The sequence below is a fragment of the Mustela nivalis genome (genome assembly GCF_964662115.1).
Source record: "Mustela nivalis genome assembly, chromosome: 7".
Taxonomy (NCBI): Eukaryota; Metazoa; Chordata; class Mammalia; order Carnivora; family Mustelidae; genus Mustela; species Mustela nivalis.
In genome coordinates, this window is record NC_139026.1 from 65,125,044 (window position 1) to 65,144,413 (window position 19,370).

Genomic DNA, 19,370 nt, shown 5'->3' on the forward strand with positions numbered 1-19,370 from the left:
CTTCTTTACTTTATATTCAACTGTCTGGTTGAGAGACAAAGGCTCCATGACTTACCTATCAAACAAAATACATGGGATTTCAGATAAATTTGCTTCAAACCAGTCATTTCATTTATTGCTGAGGTCTGTGGCTTTGTTCTAGAATGGTTGAGGTCAGAGTTTGACCTCAGATAAGTACGGAAATACAGTAAATACATCCCTTGAGATTGTAAACTAGAGTATTCACAAATAACAGGTTTGCCTCACCACTAGATGAGAATGAGGCTTAGCCACATTATAAGTCCATGTTTTCCTATTTTTTTGGCAATACCATTATGCACACACACACACACACACACACACAATCTACCACTAAGCTCTTCTCAAAAACATTAGTGGGTATAAAAAAAACTGTCTGCAATCCAAGAATATTCTTTGGATGATTGATTTACAATTTAGTAAAGAAGATAAAACACCCCAGAAGTGATAAACGTGCTTACAAACATCCTAATAGCATATGGAGTAAATTAAAGACCAAATTCAATGTCACAGAATAAATATCACAATGACAACTCTCTAGCATTTCTGAAATGTATTCATATATCACTTGCATCAGCACAGACCTCAAGAAGACATGCACTATTTAACTTTTAAAGAAATTATACCTAGGAAATTAGCATCCAGCCTTGAATCACTCACAATTAAAAATAGGTAAAAATGTTAAGACCAACTAAATATACAGAATGCTTGCTGAAGAGATGCTATAGAAAATCATACTGAGAATTTAGGTACCTGAATTTCAGATGGACTCTCAATCCATTTTTCGGTATTAATTTTTTTTTAGTAGGAAATCTCTTTAATGAGGCTTATGCATTTAAATTAAGGAATTATTTTTAAATTTAATAGGAGAAAACCCTTCACTTCCCTAGTTACAAAATCACTGAAGTTTAGTTTAAACTAACTGAAACAGTTTATATGTTTTACTACTTTTTAAACATTTTATATTTTTAAATAAACTACCTACAAATTCTAAATATGAAAAGTATTTGGAACACAAAAGCCCATTTACATACCAAATCAAGCCTACAATGTCTACTTCGTCATACTTTAAGATCTCCAAAATTAGGCTGTCTTGAAATACACATTTAATGTTATCTTCTCTGTCCCCTCAAAGTCTATTATTAAATTGATGGTGTGTTTTTAAAATAACTACATATTTGAAGAGGTACTGCAAACACTTTAAATTTCTATCATTATAAGAGGGAGGAAAATCATTCTCACAATGGTCAATCAGCCTGTAGAACAGAAGATGGTATTCTTCTAATGACTTTAAAATTATTCAATTTAGTTTTGACAAATAAAAAGAACATTTGATTTTCTGAATTATTAGAACAGGAATGAGAAAAATTACATAATGCCTTCAAAATATGAACAAGCATTAAATTTCAAAAACTTATACCTATACTATCTTTCAAAATTGTCCCCAACCTTAGCACTTTTTAAGACTAAAAGCTCAATTTTCTTATTACATGGTTATTTAGTAACAAATAATCCAATTTTTAAAGTATACATTTTTCCCATTAATTATAAAAGTACTAAAGAAATTGTATTTATTTCTTTTTCAAACTGCCTATTTTGATGATAAAATTGAGGGGGAGCTTTTTAAAATGTCCCTAATTTTTTCATTATTTAAACTGTATTCAATAAGCTGAAAGTTTTTAATAAACAAGAGCTTAAGTTTTTTTTAATTTTGAAAAAGATGTAATTTTTATTTTTTAAAAAATAATCTTCATTCAAAAAAAGAAAGTTGCTAACCACCTAAATGAGGGAAAGATTGCTAACTGCTAAAGTAGAGAACAGAGATTGTGAATGAAGAAAAATAGTATAAAACTAAGTTTATTCTCAAGATAATTAATATTTTAGGGAGGTGGGAGGTAATGACTAAAAATCCTTATTAGGAATATCGATCATGATGTTGTGGTCTATATCTACAGATACAGGTAAAAAGGTACAAAAACAAGTTACATCTTGGAAAGCAATGAATCAAGTGAGTAGTAGTAACTCCATAGATATGCTTGCAAATACCCTCTTCCTCAAATTACTTTTTTATAAAGTTATTCATCGACACTTAAAAAACGGAATAAAGCATGAGAAAGTGACTCTTGGGAAAATGTGATACAATTTCCATAAAATTGTATGTCAGTACAATTGTATTTCCATAAAACTGACTTTCTATAAAATTGAAATCAAAAACAATAAAAGCGGTAGTTTTCCCGAGCAGTTTTTTTTTTTTTAATTTTCTAGACATTGTCTTCTTAATTTCAACAATTCTCACAGGCATCTACAAGTACCAAACAGTAGTATACAAAACCAAATATGGTCTTTTCCCTCAAATTTATGCACGACTGCAAACTACTCCTAATTCCATATGACATAGTATCCTTAGGAAAAGCATACATGTAAACCTAACTATCACAGATAATTCCCTTTAATAATAATTAATAGTGAGTGGGTAGCAGGTAGATGGTAATAGTGGTGGTAGGTTTCAGAACTCTCAAAAGTCCCCTCACAAAAACACAGAGCACCTAAAAAAAATTGAACCAAAAAATTCATAGTCAATAGCTATCACGAAAATAGGTGTCACAATTGGGGCGCCTGGGTGGCTAGGTTGGTTAAGCATCTGCCTTCGGCTTGGGTCCTGGGATCGAGCCCTACATCGGGCTCTCTGCTTAGCGGGGAACCTGCTTCTCTGTCTCTCTCTGCCTGTCTCTCTACCTACTTCTGATCTCTCTTTCTGTGTCAAATGAATAAATAAATAAATCTTTAAAAAAAAAAAAGTAGGTGTCACAGTGTTTCTATGAATGCCCAAATGGGAGCAAGTAAAGACAAACTGTGAATCGTCCTAAGATATGCATGGCAACAGATTCTGTCCAAGAAGAAAGATGAAAGCAACAGGGTATCACGCAGACATGGGAACTCCACAACAGCTAACAGATTCTAACCAGAGGTCAATAGGCCAACATGAGGCCAGCAGCTGAAACTGAAGGGCCTATACATTCTAATAGGGATGTTGTGCAAGTGGTCCTCAGTAAGGTGTCAATAGCCCAGGATACACCGGGTCTGATAAACTCCACATACTTTGAGGAGAAAGCTCCAGACTGAGGAGAATTAGCTGAGAAGGGAATCCAAACCGACCAAGCCAGAGACCACAGACAGAAGAAAAAGGGGGTTTTGAGATAGAAGTGGAAGATGGTACTGAGTCAGAAAAATCTATAAATGTGGCAACAATTTTTTAATCTGACAAAAACATGAGAGTACTATAGAATCATGAGGGAATAAAACTATCTTCAATCACTCCTCTCTTTTAAAAGGCCAAGGAAATTAATGCCATATAAAAACAAACAACAGAAAAGTACTAAAGTCAAATCCCATAGACTATTATATATGTAAAAGAAGGAACAGAATCACAGCCCTACAGAAAATAAAAGCACAGCAAAAATACATATTGAAAAAGAAATTTAAAACTCTACACTTATATTTCAAAGTGAACTAAAAGATATTATGAAAGTGATAAACTAAGGAGCAACATAAATCATACTACAGAAAGACTCAAATGATAGGAAAATTTTCAGAAAAGAATTATGATAGAATGAATCATTTTGGAAATGACGACTGAACTAAAAAGAACATAAGATCAAATAAGGTAAATTGAAAATACCTTAAGAGAAATAAAATAAAAGGGGAAACATGTTTTAGATCAGAAAGAAATGAAGAAAGCAATGAAAAGGATTCAACACTAAAGGCTAACATAGAAGACAAACACTATCAAACACACATGAGTCACCAGAAGGGGAAAAAATAGGAAATAAAACAAAAATTAAATGCATTAATTTAATATAAACTCCTTGAAATTCTAAAAAAGTCCTTGAATCCATATATATTAAAGGGGCACACTGCGAATCTAGAGAAATCAACCCAGATTGACCAATACTAGGGCATATTCCAGTAAAATTATTTGATATTAAAGAACAACAAATTAGAAATTTGTCGAAGAAGAAAATTAATAATTAAAAGATTAGTTTGAAATTAAGTCTTTAGCTAGCAGTACTTCGTAACAGAAAAAATGGAATAATATATTCGGATACCCATAAAAAGAAAACTGAGTAAGAATCTCTTAATGAGCCACTACTGAAGGGCCTCTAAGAAACACTCTTAAGTAAGGAGGGGAAGGGGAAAATTTGTAAAAATATATAATTAAAATGTATTTAGTATACTACTATCTGTATAAAAAGGGGATGGAGGATTTATTCAACCATCCATCCGTCCATCCCTTTAGAGTTGGGTTTTATATTCACCCTAGAAGAGTCTGAAAGGATAAAAATAAACCAACACTGGTTACCTGTGGAGAGGACCAGGAACTAGGCAGACTGTGCACAGGATGATGAGTAGGCTTTTCACTGCGTTTATACCTTTTTTACTAGACATCCTTTTGATGTCTGAACCACCTGAACACATTTAACTGGTGTGGGATAGGACATGAGCATTTTTTAAAGCCTTTCCTAGAGATGCTAATGGCAACCATGATTGAGGACTACTAAAGGCAGTCAAATCAGTGAAGTAAAAGAGATAAAACAAAGAAATTAGTGAAAACTACTACTACATAAAGCAATATTTCAAATGTATTACTTTGACCTAAAAATCTTATATTTAAGAAATAAATAACTGACATATTAAGTAAAACACCCTTAAAATGTTGCTTATTTTTATATATAATTCTTCCAGCATGTCTTGAATAAACTTTTTTAAAAACATATAAACCTTTTCCTTCAATGCTTATTGTTCTAATACAGTTCAACAAAAAGGTCTTCCAAATTTACACTGGATTTGACAATTTAATTTATTTTGGAATAAGAGAGAAAATTCTTAGATGCATCTGTCATAATGACTCTCCCTTTATGGGGCTTGTAAAGAGGGTAGGTTTCCTAAAAACTGAAATTTATTCATTTCCTGGTATCTCTCCCAATTTAAAATACACAGTGTTAAATGAAAGGCATAGGAGACCAAACAAAACATAGAATTTTTATTTTCCTTTCATTTTTTTCCTCTTCTTCATAATGCTGTTAATCATTCTTAAGGATAGGTGAGTGAGCAGGGTGTCTTTAAGATATGCTTAATCTGTCTTTCCTTTAGCATCCCCTTCCTCTTGGCGGGACTGCAACTACATTTCGGGTTACCGCTACAGAACTGGTTAATTCCTCACATACTGGGTCATCAAGCTAAATGCTCAGAGGTGTCAAGCCACTGCTCAAATCTACCCTCAGCCAAGTGCCATAAAGCCCAACAATCACAGCAGCCTCTGGCTAACGGCCCAAGTGTCCAACACCTGACTAGCATTCACTTTGAAAAGTACACAAAAACATTAAGAATAATATCTATTTGGGGCACCTGGATGGCTCAGTCAGTTGAGCATCTGACTATCGTTTTCAGCTCAGGTCATGATCTTGAGGTTGTGAGACTGAGTCCCAGGTAGGGCTCTACACTCAGCACAGAGTCTGCCTGAGATTCTCTCTCTCCCTCTGAATCTACCTCTCTTCCCCCAACTCACATCCTCTTTCTCTGAATAAATAAATTCTTTAAAAAGAAAAAAAGAATGACATTTATTCTTATTTAATTAATATAACCTGTGAAATCAGCAACAGAATGAAGCAGTATAAATCCATTTATGAGGTCAATGTAAACACTATTAAATGAAACGCTGTATTTTCACATAATTGTTTTTGTTTTGTTTAGTTTTAATTCTCAAACAGAATAGTCAACATACTATAACCAGGAGGCATTTCAATAAGAAATGCCATTTGGAAGAACAGGCCCAGTCTTTAAAAAGTTTATACAGAAAACTCCGAAAGTTAGCCATAGCTGCCGATTCTGACAACTCTCAGAGATGATAATTTTATAACCAGCTGCATCTGCTAATTCAATTTTTTTTAACGTGGTAGCATTTTTATTATCAGGTGCAACCTGATAAGCTGCCAAGTTTCTTCAGTGCTCGTCACACAGGCAGACCAATTTGCTATGGAAGTCAGAAAAAGGAGACAAAAGAAACTGGAATCCAAGTTGTACTAAAATGAGTTCTCCCTTCAAGATTCATGAGAAGTCCTTCAAATAGCTACCTCTGACAAATGCGGCATGACTCATTTCTCTTCCTCTGCTTGGGCTACACACCCTGGACAGAACAGGAAAGGAGAGGTAGTGCACACCCCCATTGTACGGCTGAGTTCACAGTGTTCCTTATTTCCTTCTGTTGCAGGCACATTCACACCCCCCACCTATCCTGGTAATCAGACCATATCGCATAAAACAACACTGTTAAGAATTCTCTGCAATAGTTACTGTTGTCTTTTTTTAAAAAGTTTATTTAAGGTTTTACAAACACTACGTTTATTAATTATTCTTTCTCTAGTTAGACTAAAGCCTTAACAAAGGCACACCCAACGATGATCTAAGTAGAGGTAGATTTATTTGCAAAACTGAAAAATTAAAACGCTCCACTTTGAGATCCCATGAAAATACCTGAATTGTTTATGGTGATGAAAATGTATGAATTTTGTTTTATTTTTATTTCTCTGAATTTTCCATATTTTCAACAATAAACATACTATTCTTATAAACACATAAGCATACTAACATTTTTTAAGAGAAAGGCTTCTCAGCTAATTTAATCTAGTCTCATCAGTACTCACTCTTTGTATTCCTGAATGTTTCATTGTACTTAAGATACAGCAGAGAGATAGGCACCAAATATATTATCTCTGTCTTCATACATAACAGAAAACATTTTCTATTTCATTAAGCTCCACAAATATTTAAAAGATCTGTAGGTTATATGTCTTAATAAAGAAAAATATATGGATTGCCATATTCTTCAGAGAAATATATTGATTTCAGATATCTGAAGAATGACTGACAAGCCATAAATTCAAGGAAGAAATTTAATAAATATCCACTCTTTAAAAACTCACTTTTGCTAATATTTCACCCTATATAAATATTTGGCATACAGTGGCCTCTTTTGACACAAATTTAATAACATCTCTTATTCTTGGGACTCCTGGGTCGCTCAGTCAGTTAAGTTAAATAATTTATGCCAAATGCTTGGCAAATAATTATGTGAGGTATCAAAGCATCTGCCATCAGCTCAGGTCATGATCCCAGGACCTTGGGATAGACTCCTGCATCAGGCTCCTTGCTCAGCAGGAAGACTGCTTTAACCTCTGCCTACAGCTCCCCCTGCTTGTGCTCACTCAGTCTCTCTCTGATGAATAAAAAAAAAAATCTTTTTAAAAAGTAAATAAATAACATCTTTTATTCCTAAAAAGTTATCAGACTGAACTAGCTTTGTATCAGTTTGGAAAAAGGGGTTATAACCCCAGAAAGAAGTGGATTACAAAAAAGGAGGTCAAATAGTGAAGCCCAAGATTTTCTAAATTCTTAATGAAGCTGGTCTGTACAACATAATTTAAATATTTTTTAATTTAAATATTTTTACTGAAAATACATTTCCAGAAAGTACAGGTTCAAACTTGGTAAGTATAAAGCAAAAATAGAAACCTATGAGTTTTTCCCAATTGGAGTTATCTGTATCTTTATTTACCCTTCCTCTATGTACAAGGACTCCAAAAACTAACTATGTAAACTATTTCCTCAAAAAAACTACTCAAAATATCTGCCTTAAGTTAATATATTTTAAGATTGAAGTTAGCTTCCTGCTGTAGCTACAACAAAGAATATTTAAAATTTAGAATGTTCTTTTCTAGATGTTCTAGAATGTTCTCTTATAGACTAAGATGAAGTCGATTCTTTTCTCCCTATTTTTTCAATAAATACAGCCAAAACACCTGGATATTATATTTAAAACAAATACATGATGATTCTAGAAAGTGGCAAGAAGAGAGGTCTAGGGACCTGGGAAAAAAGGGAATGACACATTCAGTACTATTGAGTTTTCTTTAGCCTCATACATCCCAAACTGGGTACTGGAATGGGCAGCAACCAGGAAATACCGGTGGGCACAAACAAAAACCCCAAAAAAAGCCCTTCCTCTCTAGCCAAAGGCCCACAGAAGGGCCAATTCAGCAAAACAAAAAACTTGTAGATAACAAATGGCCTGATGACAGCCAAACCCATGGAAAAAAAAATATGACCCCACATCAATCTCTGTGAGCCAAGTCCAAAACACTAAGCCTAGACTTCCACCTTGACCAGCTGTAAGGAAGTTTCCCTTCCCACCCTCGATGCCCTCTAGCTAACAGCAGAAAAAATCAAGTTGGGAGGCATTTTTTGAACTTGAATCCCCACCCAGACATAAGGAGGCTCTTTCTCCCTCCTTTCCTGTGTCAGAAAAACCTGAGTGAGGACTCAGAACTCAGCCATCCAGAGGCTTCCCCACCCCATGTTCCTCCTGCTAACCAGGGCAGTATCAGCCAAGGCTGATGGGGGGCTTGAAATTCCACTTTTTCCCAGGATTAAGAGGCACCTTTCTGACCCAGAAGGTCAATGGCAGCTAAGTAGGAAATATGAACCTGAAAATAACAAAGTGGCGTCTACCTTCCCCCAACTGTGCAGTATCGGGAGACCTGTTAAAATACCAGATTTAACCAAGACCCAAGGAGTCATATGAAAGACCCAAAATGCATAGGATAAAATTAAAACCACTCATCATACCAAGAATCAGGAAAACCTCAAAGTGAATAAGAAAAGACCATGAACAGAGAGCAATAAGCTCACACCAATGTTAAGACGATTGACAACCCTCATAAAGTTGCTTAAGTAAGTAATTATGAACATGATTAAAACATGAGGAAAAGAAGAAAGCTTCAGCAAAAAGAAGATATAAAAAAAACAAACAATGGATGCCTGGGGTGGTTCAGTTGGTTAAGCGTCTGCCTTCAGTTCAGGTCATGATCTCAGGGTCCTGAGATTGAGTCCCACACTCAGCTTCCTGCTCACAAGGAGCTTGCTTCTCCCTCTGCCCCTCCCCACTGCTCCTACTCTCTTCTTCCCATTCTCTCTCTCCCTCTCTCTCTCACAAAAATAAATAAAAACTTTAAAAAAAAGAAGAACCAAACAGAAATTTTAAAACTGAAAAACAACAAAATTAATAAATAGCAAAGAACTGACTCAAAAGCAGATTTGGTAAACTACAAGATACAATAAAAATTATTCAAACGGAACAGCAGGAAGAAAACAGACTGAAGAAACCATGTACAGAACAACAAAGACCTATAGAGAGAGCTCTAACAACAACAACAAAAAGCTTTGCGAAACAGCGTGTTTGCCTTTTGGTTCAGATGGGCTATGAGACCTCCTAGGACATTTTTCTATCACTTATGTGCCCAAGATGGTAAGATACTCCCACAAGTCAGTTACCCTTTTATTCACATGGTATAAAAAGAAGAAAGACCCTTCCTGGCAGAGAAGTAAACCCATCTGAAAAAAGTTTTCTTTGGAAGTACTGCTTCCTATAAAAAATCTTTTTAAATTGAATGTGAGTTTTGAGGACTCAACTTGTTACTTTTCTATTATCCCTGTTAATAATAAAAGCAGTTTAACCGCCATGATAAGGCCACTTGGGATTTATATCGGTCTTTACTGTGAAAAGCTCAAAGTGTCTGTGAGGTCTTAGATGGTATGTCAAGTATATTACTTTACTGTTTTCATTAGTAGACTGAGAAACTGAAACGGAATTTGCAAAGATACATGTCTCACTACAGGGCCCAGAATAAGTCACTCATTATTCGCAGAAAATAATACATAAAGTTCTCTCAGTATTCAGTATCGCATCTTCCAATAAACACGGTAATTCCAATATGGGGTTGGTAAGTGTGGCTCTATGCAACACAATTAGCCTTTGGGGAACAGGCTGCATTATATTAGTAAAATCATTCATTCATTCATTCAAGAATATTATGTGAGCCCCTACTATATGCCAGATATGGCTCTAGGCACTGGGAAAGAAAGTTCCAAATTTCATAAAAATCGGTGGGAGAAAATACAAAATCACCAAATTAAAACCAAATTACAGGTGAATAAATGAGGAGGAGGAAAAAAGCAAGGAAAGGTAGCTAGGAAATGCTGGGCATTTACAGTGTCTTATTTTCTATTGCATAGTCAAGGAAAGCAACCACAAGAAGGTAGCATTTGAGCAGGTATTTGAAGGAAGCTAGAGTTCAGTACATTGTTAAAAGTGTAATATTCAAAACATTAAAATGTGACTCAGTAAATATAAACTGAACATAGACCAAAGATTTATTCTACTCACTTATTAATAAATGGATTAACTTATGCTTAAGACTAAAGGAATTGGATGTTAAGACTGGTTCAAAGAGCATTTGAAAATATGTATATATCATATATATACATGTAGGTATGATATATACATATATAAATATATACATATATATATATAATTTAAATAATGGTGTGTTAGACTAAGGAAGAGTGCTAGGTTGGAGACAAAACTTGCCAATGTCCTACCATGGCAATAAGAGTATTTTTGAAGTTATCTTTTCTAACAGAAATGACTTAATGTTCTTCTGGGGAAAAAATTAACTAACATGTAATGTCAATATAGTTGAGACTTGGGGTGCCTGTGTGGTTCAGTTGATAAGTGTTTGCCTTTGGCTCAGGTCATAGTCCCAGAGTCCTGGGATCGAGCCCCACATCGGGCTCCCTGCTTGGTGGGAAGCCTGCTTCTCTCTCTCCCACTGCCCCTGCTTGTGTTCCCGCTCTCACTGTATCTTGCTCTGTCAAATAAATAAATAAAATCTTTAAAAAAAGAAAAATACATCTGAGACAATCAACAGTAAACAGTGAGTCAAATAAAGTACATTCTCCTAAATAATCCAAAGTCTATTAAAACAAAATCCCCATAAGACACTGAAAGAACACAACTCTCCCTTTCCCTTATTTTCAAGTTTTCTTTTCTTCTTTTCTTTTCTTTTTTTTTTTTTTTTTTGCAAGAGTTTTGCAGATAGCAGAGCCATCCAGTCAGAGACTGTGAATAAATCAAAAACCATTTCCCTCCACTTGCCACTTCAACAGGCAACGAATACCCTCTCCAACACAGACTCACACATGCATCTGGACCTTAATAAGTAAGAAGTTCAGTGTAAGTAAGTCACTGGAAAAACTGGAGAAGCCAGAAGATTTACGTTGGAAGGAGACTGAGAATTGAGGTTGGGAACTGATTTGATTTACATTTTTAAAAACATTACCTGCTGAAATAAAAACTCATTAGAAAGAAGAGCAAGGATAGAGGCGAGAAGACTACTTAGGAGACCATTAAAATGATCTAGGCAAATAAACAAGTAAATATATAGTTTGTCAGATGTAAAAAGTGCTATGGAGAAAAGCAGAACAGAATATGGGAAGGTTGACAGGGATCTTCTCTGATAAAATGATATTTGCACAGGCATCTGAATGATATAAAAAAGAAAACCATGGAGAGAACTGAGGGAAGAGTGGTCCAGATACAGGGATAAGGCAAAATGACTGAGGAGACAGCAGCGGGAGAAAGGTGGGAGAGGAGATAAAAGAGAATGCAGTGCCTTGCAAACCATTCTAAGGACTTACTTGGCTTTTAATTTGGGTGAGATGAGAAGCCATGAAGGTTTCAGAGCAGAGAAAGGACATGATCAGCTTTAAGTATTAGACCAATCACAGTGGCTGCAATGTGGAGAATGGTCTGTAAGTGGGCAATGACAGAGGCAAAAAGATTAGTTAGAAGATCCTTTAGTATTCCAAGGGAGAAATAAGGATGGGTTAGAATAGGGGAGTAGCAATGACTTAAGGACAAACAATCAAAACCTGGGCATTTTGAAGGTAGAGCCGACAAGTTGTGATAAAGGAACAGACATGGGGTATGTGGGTATCATCCTTAGCAACTGGAAATACAGAGCTGCCATTTATTGGGATAGGAAAGACTGCAGAAGTTTATTAAGGAAATTTGGGGAGAAGAAGAGGAAACATTGATTACAACTTATGAAAAAAGTTAAATATCTTACTTTGGAAGTTACAGGATTTCAAACTCTTCAAATGTAATCACAGTAAGAAAAATCAGAATATCAATTTCTAAGTTTTATCCATCAGAACAATATCTTTCACCAGAGTCTCAACTAACCCTCATTGCTTCTCCCAAATACATATTTTTCAAAATGGCATTTATCATTAATTTCATCCATTGCTGGTCAATATTTTACAAATTGAAGCAAGCATCTGATCCTTCATTAAGTATTTATTAAACACTTTTTGAAATTATTTTACATGTTTCTGCAAAAGGCCTGCATATTAAATTTTAAATTCACAAGGTTTACCTGAAGTTCTTTGTATCTATCTTGAAACGAAATGGCCTCTTGCTCTTTTTCTTTAAGAAAATCTTTTTCTAAGACACTATGCTTTTCCATCAATGATTCCACATCCTAAAAGAAAAATCAAGCATAAATTTTGTAATATTTAATGGCATAAAATATATTGTTTTTTCAATGAACACACCAGAAAATATTTGGTAAGGAAAGAACTAACAGGAAATATGGTTTGAAGGTCAACACTATTACAGATTATATGCCCCACTCTAATTTCCGGACCTATATTAACACCGATATAACACTAAAATGATTCACACTAGTAAATGTTCACTAATAATATGTTCACCTTTAAAAGTATGTATCTAAGACTAACCATTGTTTATCAAAGACTTTTCTAAGTGATAAACTCATAAAACTCATTGAAATCTATAGCCAAGGGAAGAAAGCATCTTCTTCCACTAATGAGTTTTTAATCAGAGATTGGGATTGTATCAGATTTCGAGTTCATGCAATTCAAACATTTATTTTTTTAGGCAAATGTAAATATACCTTTTTGATTCTCTGTTTTTCTTCTTCAGAAACTTTGAGTTTAATCTCCAGACTTGAAATTTTTTGCTGAAGCTGTATGTTTGATACATTGGCTCCAGGATCCTCAGAATCATCCACAAGAGCAATTGTTCCATTACTTTTCTCATCATTTAAACCCAATGGAAAAAGTGAGATATCCAGATGAGTGTGTGTTGATTGCTGAATCTAAACCACATTAAAAAAAAAAAAAATACACAAAAGGGGAAAGTTTACACTGTACCAATAATGAAAACATCCAAAGGGCACCAGAAACCACATTTGGAAATTAAATTGTAGCAAAGGTTCTGAAATTATTTCACCCTTTAAGTAAATCAACAGAAGACCTCAAACTGTTACAACAACCTGATCTTCGCAGCTAAGAAACTAAATTTCTTCTAAACTTTAGAGACTAAAGCATTTATCATTTTGCAAGCAAAGCACTAAAATACTTGAAACATTTTCTTATGCTTGAGAGCATATAATTAAGTATGGACATATCTGATACTCACCATTCTTAAATTTATACAAACATCCATAATTTGTATATTTTTTAAATTGTAAATCAGAACTTGAAATTTCTTAATAACCACTAATGGGTCATCAATCACTCTCTAGTATAGGCAGGTGACAGGTGACTCAAGATTATGTGCTGTAGTTTGGAAATCTGGACTAATTGCAGCATTTAGTCCAATGTCTGGATCAATAAATATTTGAATGAATAAAACCTATGACTGTTATCTTTCTGGTTTTTACTCTAAAATTGAAATGAACACTCTAATACCTAAAAAAGGCAGGGTAAGCGTCCCTGAAAAGAGAAATAATTATTTTTTTGTAATTATTTTTTCTTTTGAAGTTTTGAAGATTTGAAATGCAAAACTAAGTCAATTTTAATAAATGATACACTTAAACTGTACTTTGGTAACTATGGCTACTTAAAATACTTTGCAATTATGCCACAAAACAAACATATTATTCAGTTTTTTGAATTCTAGCTATTAGCCTCAAAGTTAAAATATCTACATAAATATTTTTCAGAAATATTTATATAGATAAAAAAATCAGAAAAAGTCGGGGCGCCTGGGTGGCTCAGTGGGTTAAGCCGCTGCCTTCGACTCAGGTCATGATCTCAGGGTCCTGGGATCGAGTCCCGCATCGGGCTCTCTGCTTGGCGGGGAGCCTGCTTCCTCCTCTCTCTCTCTGCCTGCCTCTATGCCTCTATGCCTACTTGTGATCTCTGTCAAATAAATAAATAAAATCTTAAAAAAAAAAAATCAGAAAAAGTTAAAAAAAATCAGAAAAGCTTCATTTAAACCAGGCTATAATTTTTTTAGTATGTAAACTTACACTTGTCTTTACCTGTGCTTTAGGAACGGTTTGACTGACAATGCTGTTGTCTGTGTGTGCGTTCTCTGGTGATGAAATGATGGGCTCGGAAGAGAGGCAGCCAACTGAAGTAGCATGGTCATGGTCCAGTATAATCTCAGGAGAAGCTGGAGAAAGATGGACTCCAGATACTAAAGAAAAAAACAAATACAGGATTATCCAAGAAAAAGTCAAGAATGAGTTGAAAGGAAGAAAGAGAGTAGAGGGAAGGGAAAAGGGTAAGGGAAGTAAAGGCACTGAAACAAAGATCCTATGCCTATTCCTCAGGGACCACTATCTAAAATCTAAAACTAGTATTTCTAAATTTATCATGACATTTCCACATGAGATCCAGGCAACAAAACAGTTTACTAATGTCTTAGTGTTTACATAAAAACACATTACCATAAGTAGTGCATTTCCAACTGAGAGAAAGTATTCAAAAATATCATCCATTTATTCAGTCAAGAAAAAGCACTAGCATACCTGCTAATACCCAGCACAAGCACGAAGCATGGAGAAGATACAGTGAACAAGACAGATGAGTTCATGTACTCAATGACCTTATGACCCAGTAGGCAAATAAAATCAATTAAATATGTATTACAATAATCTGAGCTAAAAGGAAGAATAATTACTTTAAAATAGCTAATCCAGGGCGCCTGGGTGGCTCAGTTGGTTAAGCATCTGGCTCTTGATTTCAGCTAAGATCATGATCTCAGGGTCATGAGATCAAGCACCACATCCAGTTCAACAAACAAAGTCTGCTTCAGTTTCTCTCTCTCCCTCCACCTCTGCCCCTACCCACCTCCACAGCACCTGCTCTCTCTCAAATAAATAAAATCTTCAAAAAAATTTTTTAATTAAATTAAAAAGTAGCTAATCCAACTTCCTCTGTGTTAACTTCTTCTTTGTAACAGGCAAAAGACTTTGTTAAAATCAATTTTAGTTTACTGACTTGCTTCTATAAAAAAGTAATGTCGAAACAGAATCCTATAATTAGCTTGATGACAAAATATTATTAGATTATGATTTGGCTTAAATACAAAGGTCATGAAAAGAAAGCTGACTGCCAAGATGAAATAAGACAAGACACCAATAAGGGCAAAATTAAAAGGTCATATGTATTATTACTATATTTTCAAATTTCTTTCTAAAATTTCAAATATATTTGTATTATGTGTTTTAAAGTTTAAGAGGAGTAAATCACTTTTAACAATAATCCACTTATACATTTTGACTTTCTAAATTATATAGACCTTTATTCCACATTGGCATCAGTAGAAACGTCAGCGAAGTTCTACCATAAATTCTGGAAAGCAGTTCACAATGGAAATTGCATTTTTCCCTAAAGAAAGATATGTATGAGGTCATTAGATATTTTAAAACTAAGGAATATATCAATTTCTGATTGGCCACCCTATGGGATCATTTAATTTTCTTATATATACTATTACTATGTCATAATAAGTTTTTAAGACACTATGTGCCATACTGGATAAGGTATTCTAACCTTGTCCCACAGACTTTTCACTATTCTAACTAAAATACAGAAAGCAGGAATTTCAATTCATGCTTGTACTCGATGTATCTTTTCCAGAAATTATTTTTTCTAATCTTCACTAGTCTGTATGCTAACATATTTTTCTAAAATGTCAGAATAGTCTAATTCTAATTCTGAATTATAATTTATAATAAAAATATTCCTAATGAACTTTTAAAGGCATGAAAATAAGTACTATAGTACAGTAAAGGGAATACAAACTTGTAATTAACAGCATAGACTCCAGAACCATATTGTCATACCAGGTATAAGACAACTGGCAAGTTAAACTTCCCTTAGTTTTCTTGCCTGTAAAATTGGCATAGTGTTGCTAAGGAGACTTAACTTGACTAAAATATGTAAAACATTTAGCACTGTGCTGATATCATTTTCATTATTCCTTCAAAGATCATTAAAATTTTTTGGACAATTATGTTTATTTCTGGGCAGAAAGGTATGTGTGACTATGATCCTGGGTTCAAGAAACTCTTAAAAATATCATTCTGATCTGGGGTGCCTGGGTGGCTCAGTCAGTTGAGCATCTGTCTTCAGCTCGGGTCGTGATCTCGGGGTCCTGGGATTAAGCCCCACATCAGGCTCTCTGCTCAGCAGGGAGTCTGCTTCTCCCTTTTCCTCTTCCCCTCTCCTTGCTTGTATGCTCTCTATCTCTCACTCTCTCTTTCTCAAATAAATAAATAAAAATCTTTTTTAAAAATATCAGTCTGATCTAATACCTGAACGTTTTAACATCTCTTTATATGTCACTCATATTTGTAGCCATATTCTAAGACATCATATTGTCCCAAGTTAAATTCTCATCCTATAACATTAAATGGTCAAGTACATCATTTCAGAAACAGAAGGAAAAGTAGGTAGAATATCGGGAGGAAGGAGGGACTGTAAGAGGAAAGAGATACATAAGGGAAAGAGGAAGGGAGATGTTGAGGGAGGAAAACAGGAAGAGGGGAACTTCACATTTGTGACTGCAACCTCCTATTTCCACCAGCTACTGCCACCCTATCACACTTTCTCTTTATAACCAAAACAAATGATTTGTTTCCATCTTTTTTCTTCCTCTCCCACCCTTTATCACTCCACTGACCCATCATTTAAGACATTAATTTTTCTTTCAGTTACTATTAATCAAATGAACACTTCTTACTTGGATCATTATTTAGTTCTCAGGAGCACTTGCTACTAGCAACCCCCCCTGTTCCTGAACCTCCTCCTTTGGTGCTTGCAATAATACCATTATCTCCTAGACTTCCTCCTTATAGTTTGACTATTTTGTCCTTGTTTTCTTTTCAGATTCTTTCTCCACTCAATCTTAAGTTTCATTGTTCCCTACACCGTCTGACCTTCCCAATGTCCACATTACCACTTTGAAAATCCATTATTCAGAATATGACCTGTAAGCTAATGACACCTAAATTCACATCTGTAAGCACAAACCACATGCAGATCTCCAGATCCATATACTCAACTACAAGACAGTTCCACTTAGCTGTCCCGCAGGTATCTCAAACTTACCCATTATCTTATATAAAGCTGCTTTGCTTCATGTTTTCCATGTTAGTTAACAGTACCTCAAAGAACTATTTGCCCAAGCCAGAAATGATACCATTAAGTGCCAACCTCACTCCAGACACACTGTGCTACTCACAGTTCTAATTATGCCATACTGTTCAATACCTCTGTGACCTCACAATACGCTGCCTAAGTAAAAGGCATAGGTGTGGAGTAAATAATGGATTCAAATTTAAACAATAACAACTTACTTGTTTATGCAGCCTTGAGCAAATTACATAAACCCCTCTAAGCCACTGTTTTTTCTTCTGAAAATGGGGAAATAATGTGTAGCTCAAAACAAACATTATATAAGTTAACTCAGATGATGTATATAATCACTTCATTGTACCAGATACATGTTAAATATTCAGTAAATGGAAGCTGCCAATGAAATTATCATTTGTCAACTATCAAAGCAAGCCTATCCAAGAATCTCTTCACCTGCTCCATTACCATCCAACCATAATATAATTTAAATGTTCCACTGTCAACATACAACAGAATTTCTAAGAAATAACTATAATTAAAACATTATATATAATAATGGGATACAAATAAAGCAATGATTAGGAAAAAATCTATAGTCTTGAACACTTCAATCAATTTTCAAAAAAAAATCAATTAAATTCCCAGATCATAAACTAAAAAGAAACAATAAAGAAAACTTTAAAAGCACACTAAAGATAACAAAGATAATGCAGATATAGAAGTAGATTAAGAAGAAAAATAAATCCAAAAAATCAAAATTCTGAATTTCTAAAAGAAAAAAATCCTGAAGTTCTCTTAAAAAAGTAGTTAATTAATTAAAAATAAGAGGACTCAAAAATACACAAATGACAAGGAGAAAATAATTAAAACAGAACAATTTTTCAGTAATAAAACTCCTCTGTAGACTTCTAAGTAAATTTGAAAATCTAGATAAAATAAATTTCCACAGAAATACAGCTTATATAAGTTGTTCTGATTAGAGCTTTAAAAAAAAAAAAAAACCACTCAAAAAATAGAACTGCCCTTGGGAAAAAAGTTAGGTACCTAACCCACGGATAAAGCACTCAAGAAAATTTCTACCAAAAATTTGAAGAATGGATAATTCCAATGTTCTAAAATTGTTGCTGGACATTGAAAGTAAAGGAAAATGTCAAAATTTCATTAGCATTATGTAACATTAACAAAACACTGATAGCTAAACTTGATAAAGATAGTACAAAAAGAACCATTAGAGATTTTTAGAGTATCACTTATAAATAATGACAAAGTTGTAAATAAAACCTTAGTAAAAGAATCCAATACATATTAAAAGAATGACATGCAATGAACAACTCAGACTTGTTCCAGTAATGCAAGGATGGTTCGCTATTAAGGAATTCATTAACAAAATACTCCATATTAATATATTTTGAGAAAAATTATATGATTATTTCCAAGATTTTAAAAATGCTTCTGATAAAACTGAATACCCATATCTGTTAAAAACACTCAAGAAAACAGGAATTGATAGACACTTTCTTTTTTTTTTTTTTTTTTTTTTAAAGATTTTATTTATTTATTTGACAGAGAGAGATCACAGTAGACAGAGAGGCAGGCAGAGAGAGAGGGAAGCAGGCTCCCCGCCGAGCAGAGAGCCCGATGTGGGACTCGATCCCAGGACCCTGAGATCATGACCTGAGCCGAAGGCAGCGGCTTAACCCACTGAGCCACCCAGGCGCCCTGATAGACACTTTCTTAACATGATATAGGTCTTAGTCCTAAAGTCAGCAGGTTAATTAACTACTAGGAAAAAAAGTTGTCTCCTATATGAACAGGAGCAAAACAAGGATCACTACTACCTCCGTGCCAGTGAACATTCCACTAAAGGTATAAGGCAATGAGGTTAGACAAGAGAAATTAAATACAAGCATAAAAATAGGAAAGGAGGAAAACTATTTCATGTTCCTACTAACTAAAACAACACATACATTCAGTAAAGTAGCAGGATATAAACTTACACA

At 34.4% G+C, this 19,370-nt stretch overlaps 1 protein-coding gene across 7 annotated transcripts in view; it reads right to left on the bottom strand.

The window, feature by feature from the left end:
* CCDC91 (coiled-coil domain containing 91) overlaps positions 1-19,370 on the bottom strand; it is a 367,817-nt gene that overhangs the window by 250,590 nt on the left and 97,857 nt on the right. For 5 of the 7 annotated variants that reach the window (XR_014314001.1, XM_082739675.1, XM_082739674.1 and 2 more), the window contains 3 exons: positions 14,265-14,422; positions 12,891-13,094; positions 12,351-12,455 (listed from right to left, as the gene is read on the bottom strand). Coding sequence is in view for 6 of the 7 variants with exons in the window: in XM_082739675.1 (XP_082595801.1) it covers positions 12,351-12,455; positions 12,891-13,094; positions 14,265-14,422 (467 nt within the window). In the remaining variant the exon portion in view is untranslated. Of the gene's footprint in view, positions 1-12,350; positions 12,456-12,890; positions 13,095-14,264; positions 14,423-15,529; positions 15,619-17,343; positions 17,464-19,370 lie in introns of those variants that run through there. The other 2 variants (XM_082739676.1, XM_082739677.1) reach the window with 2 other exon arrangements.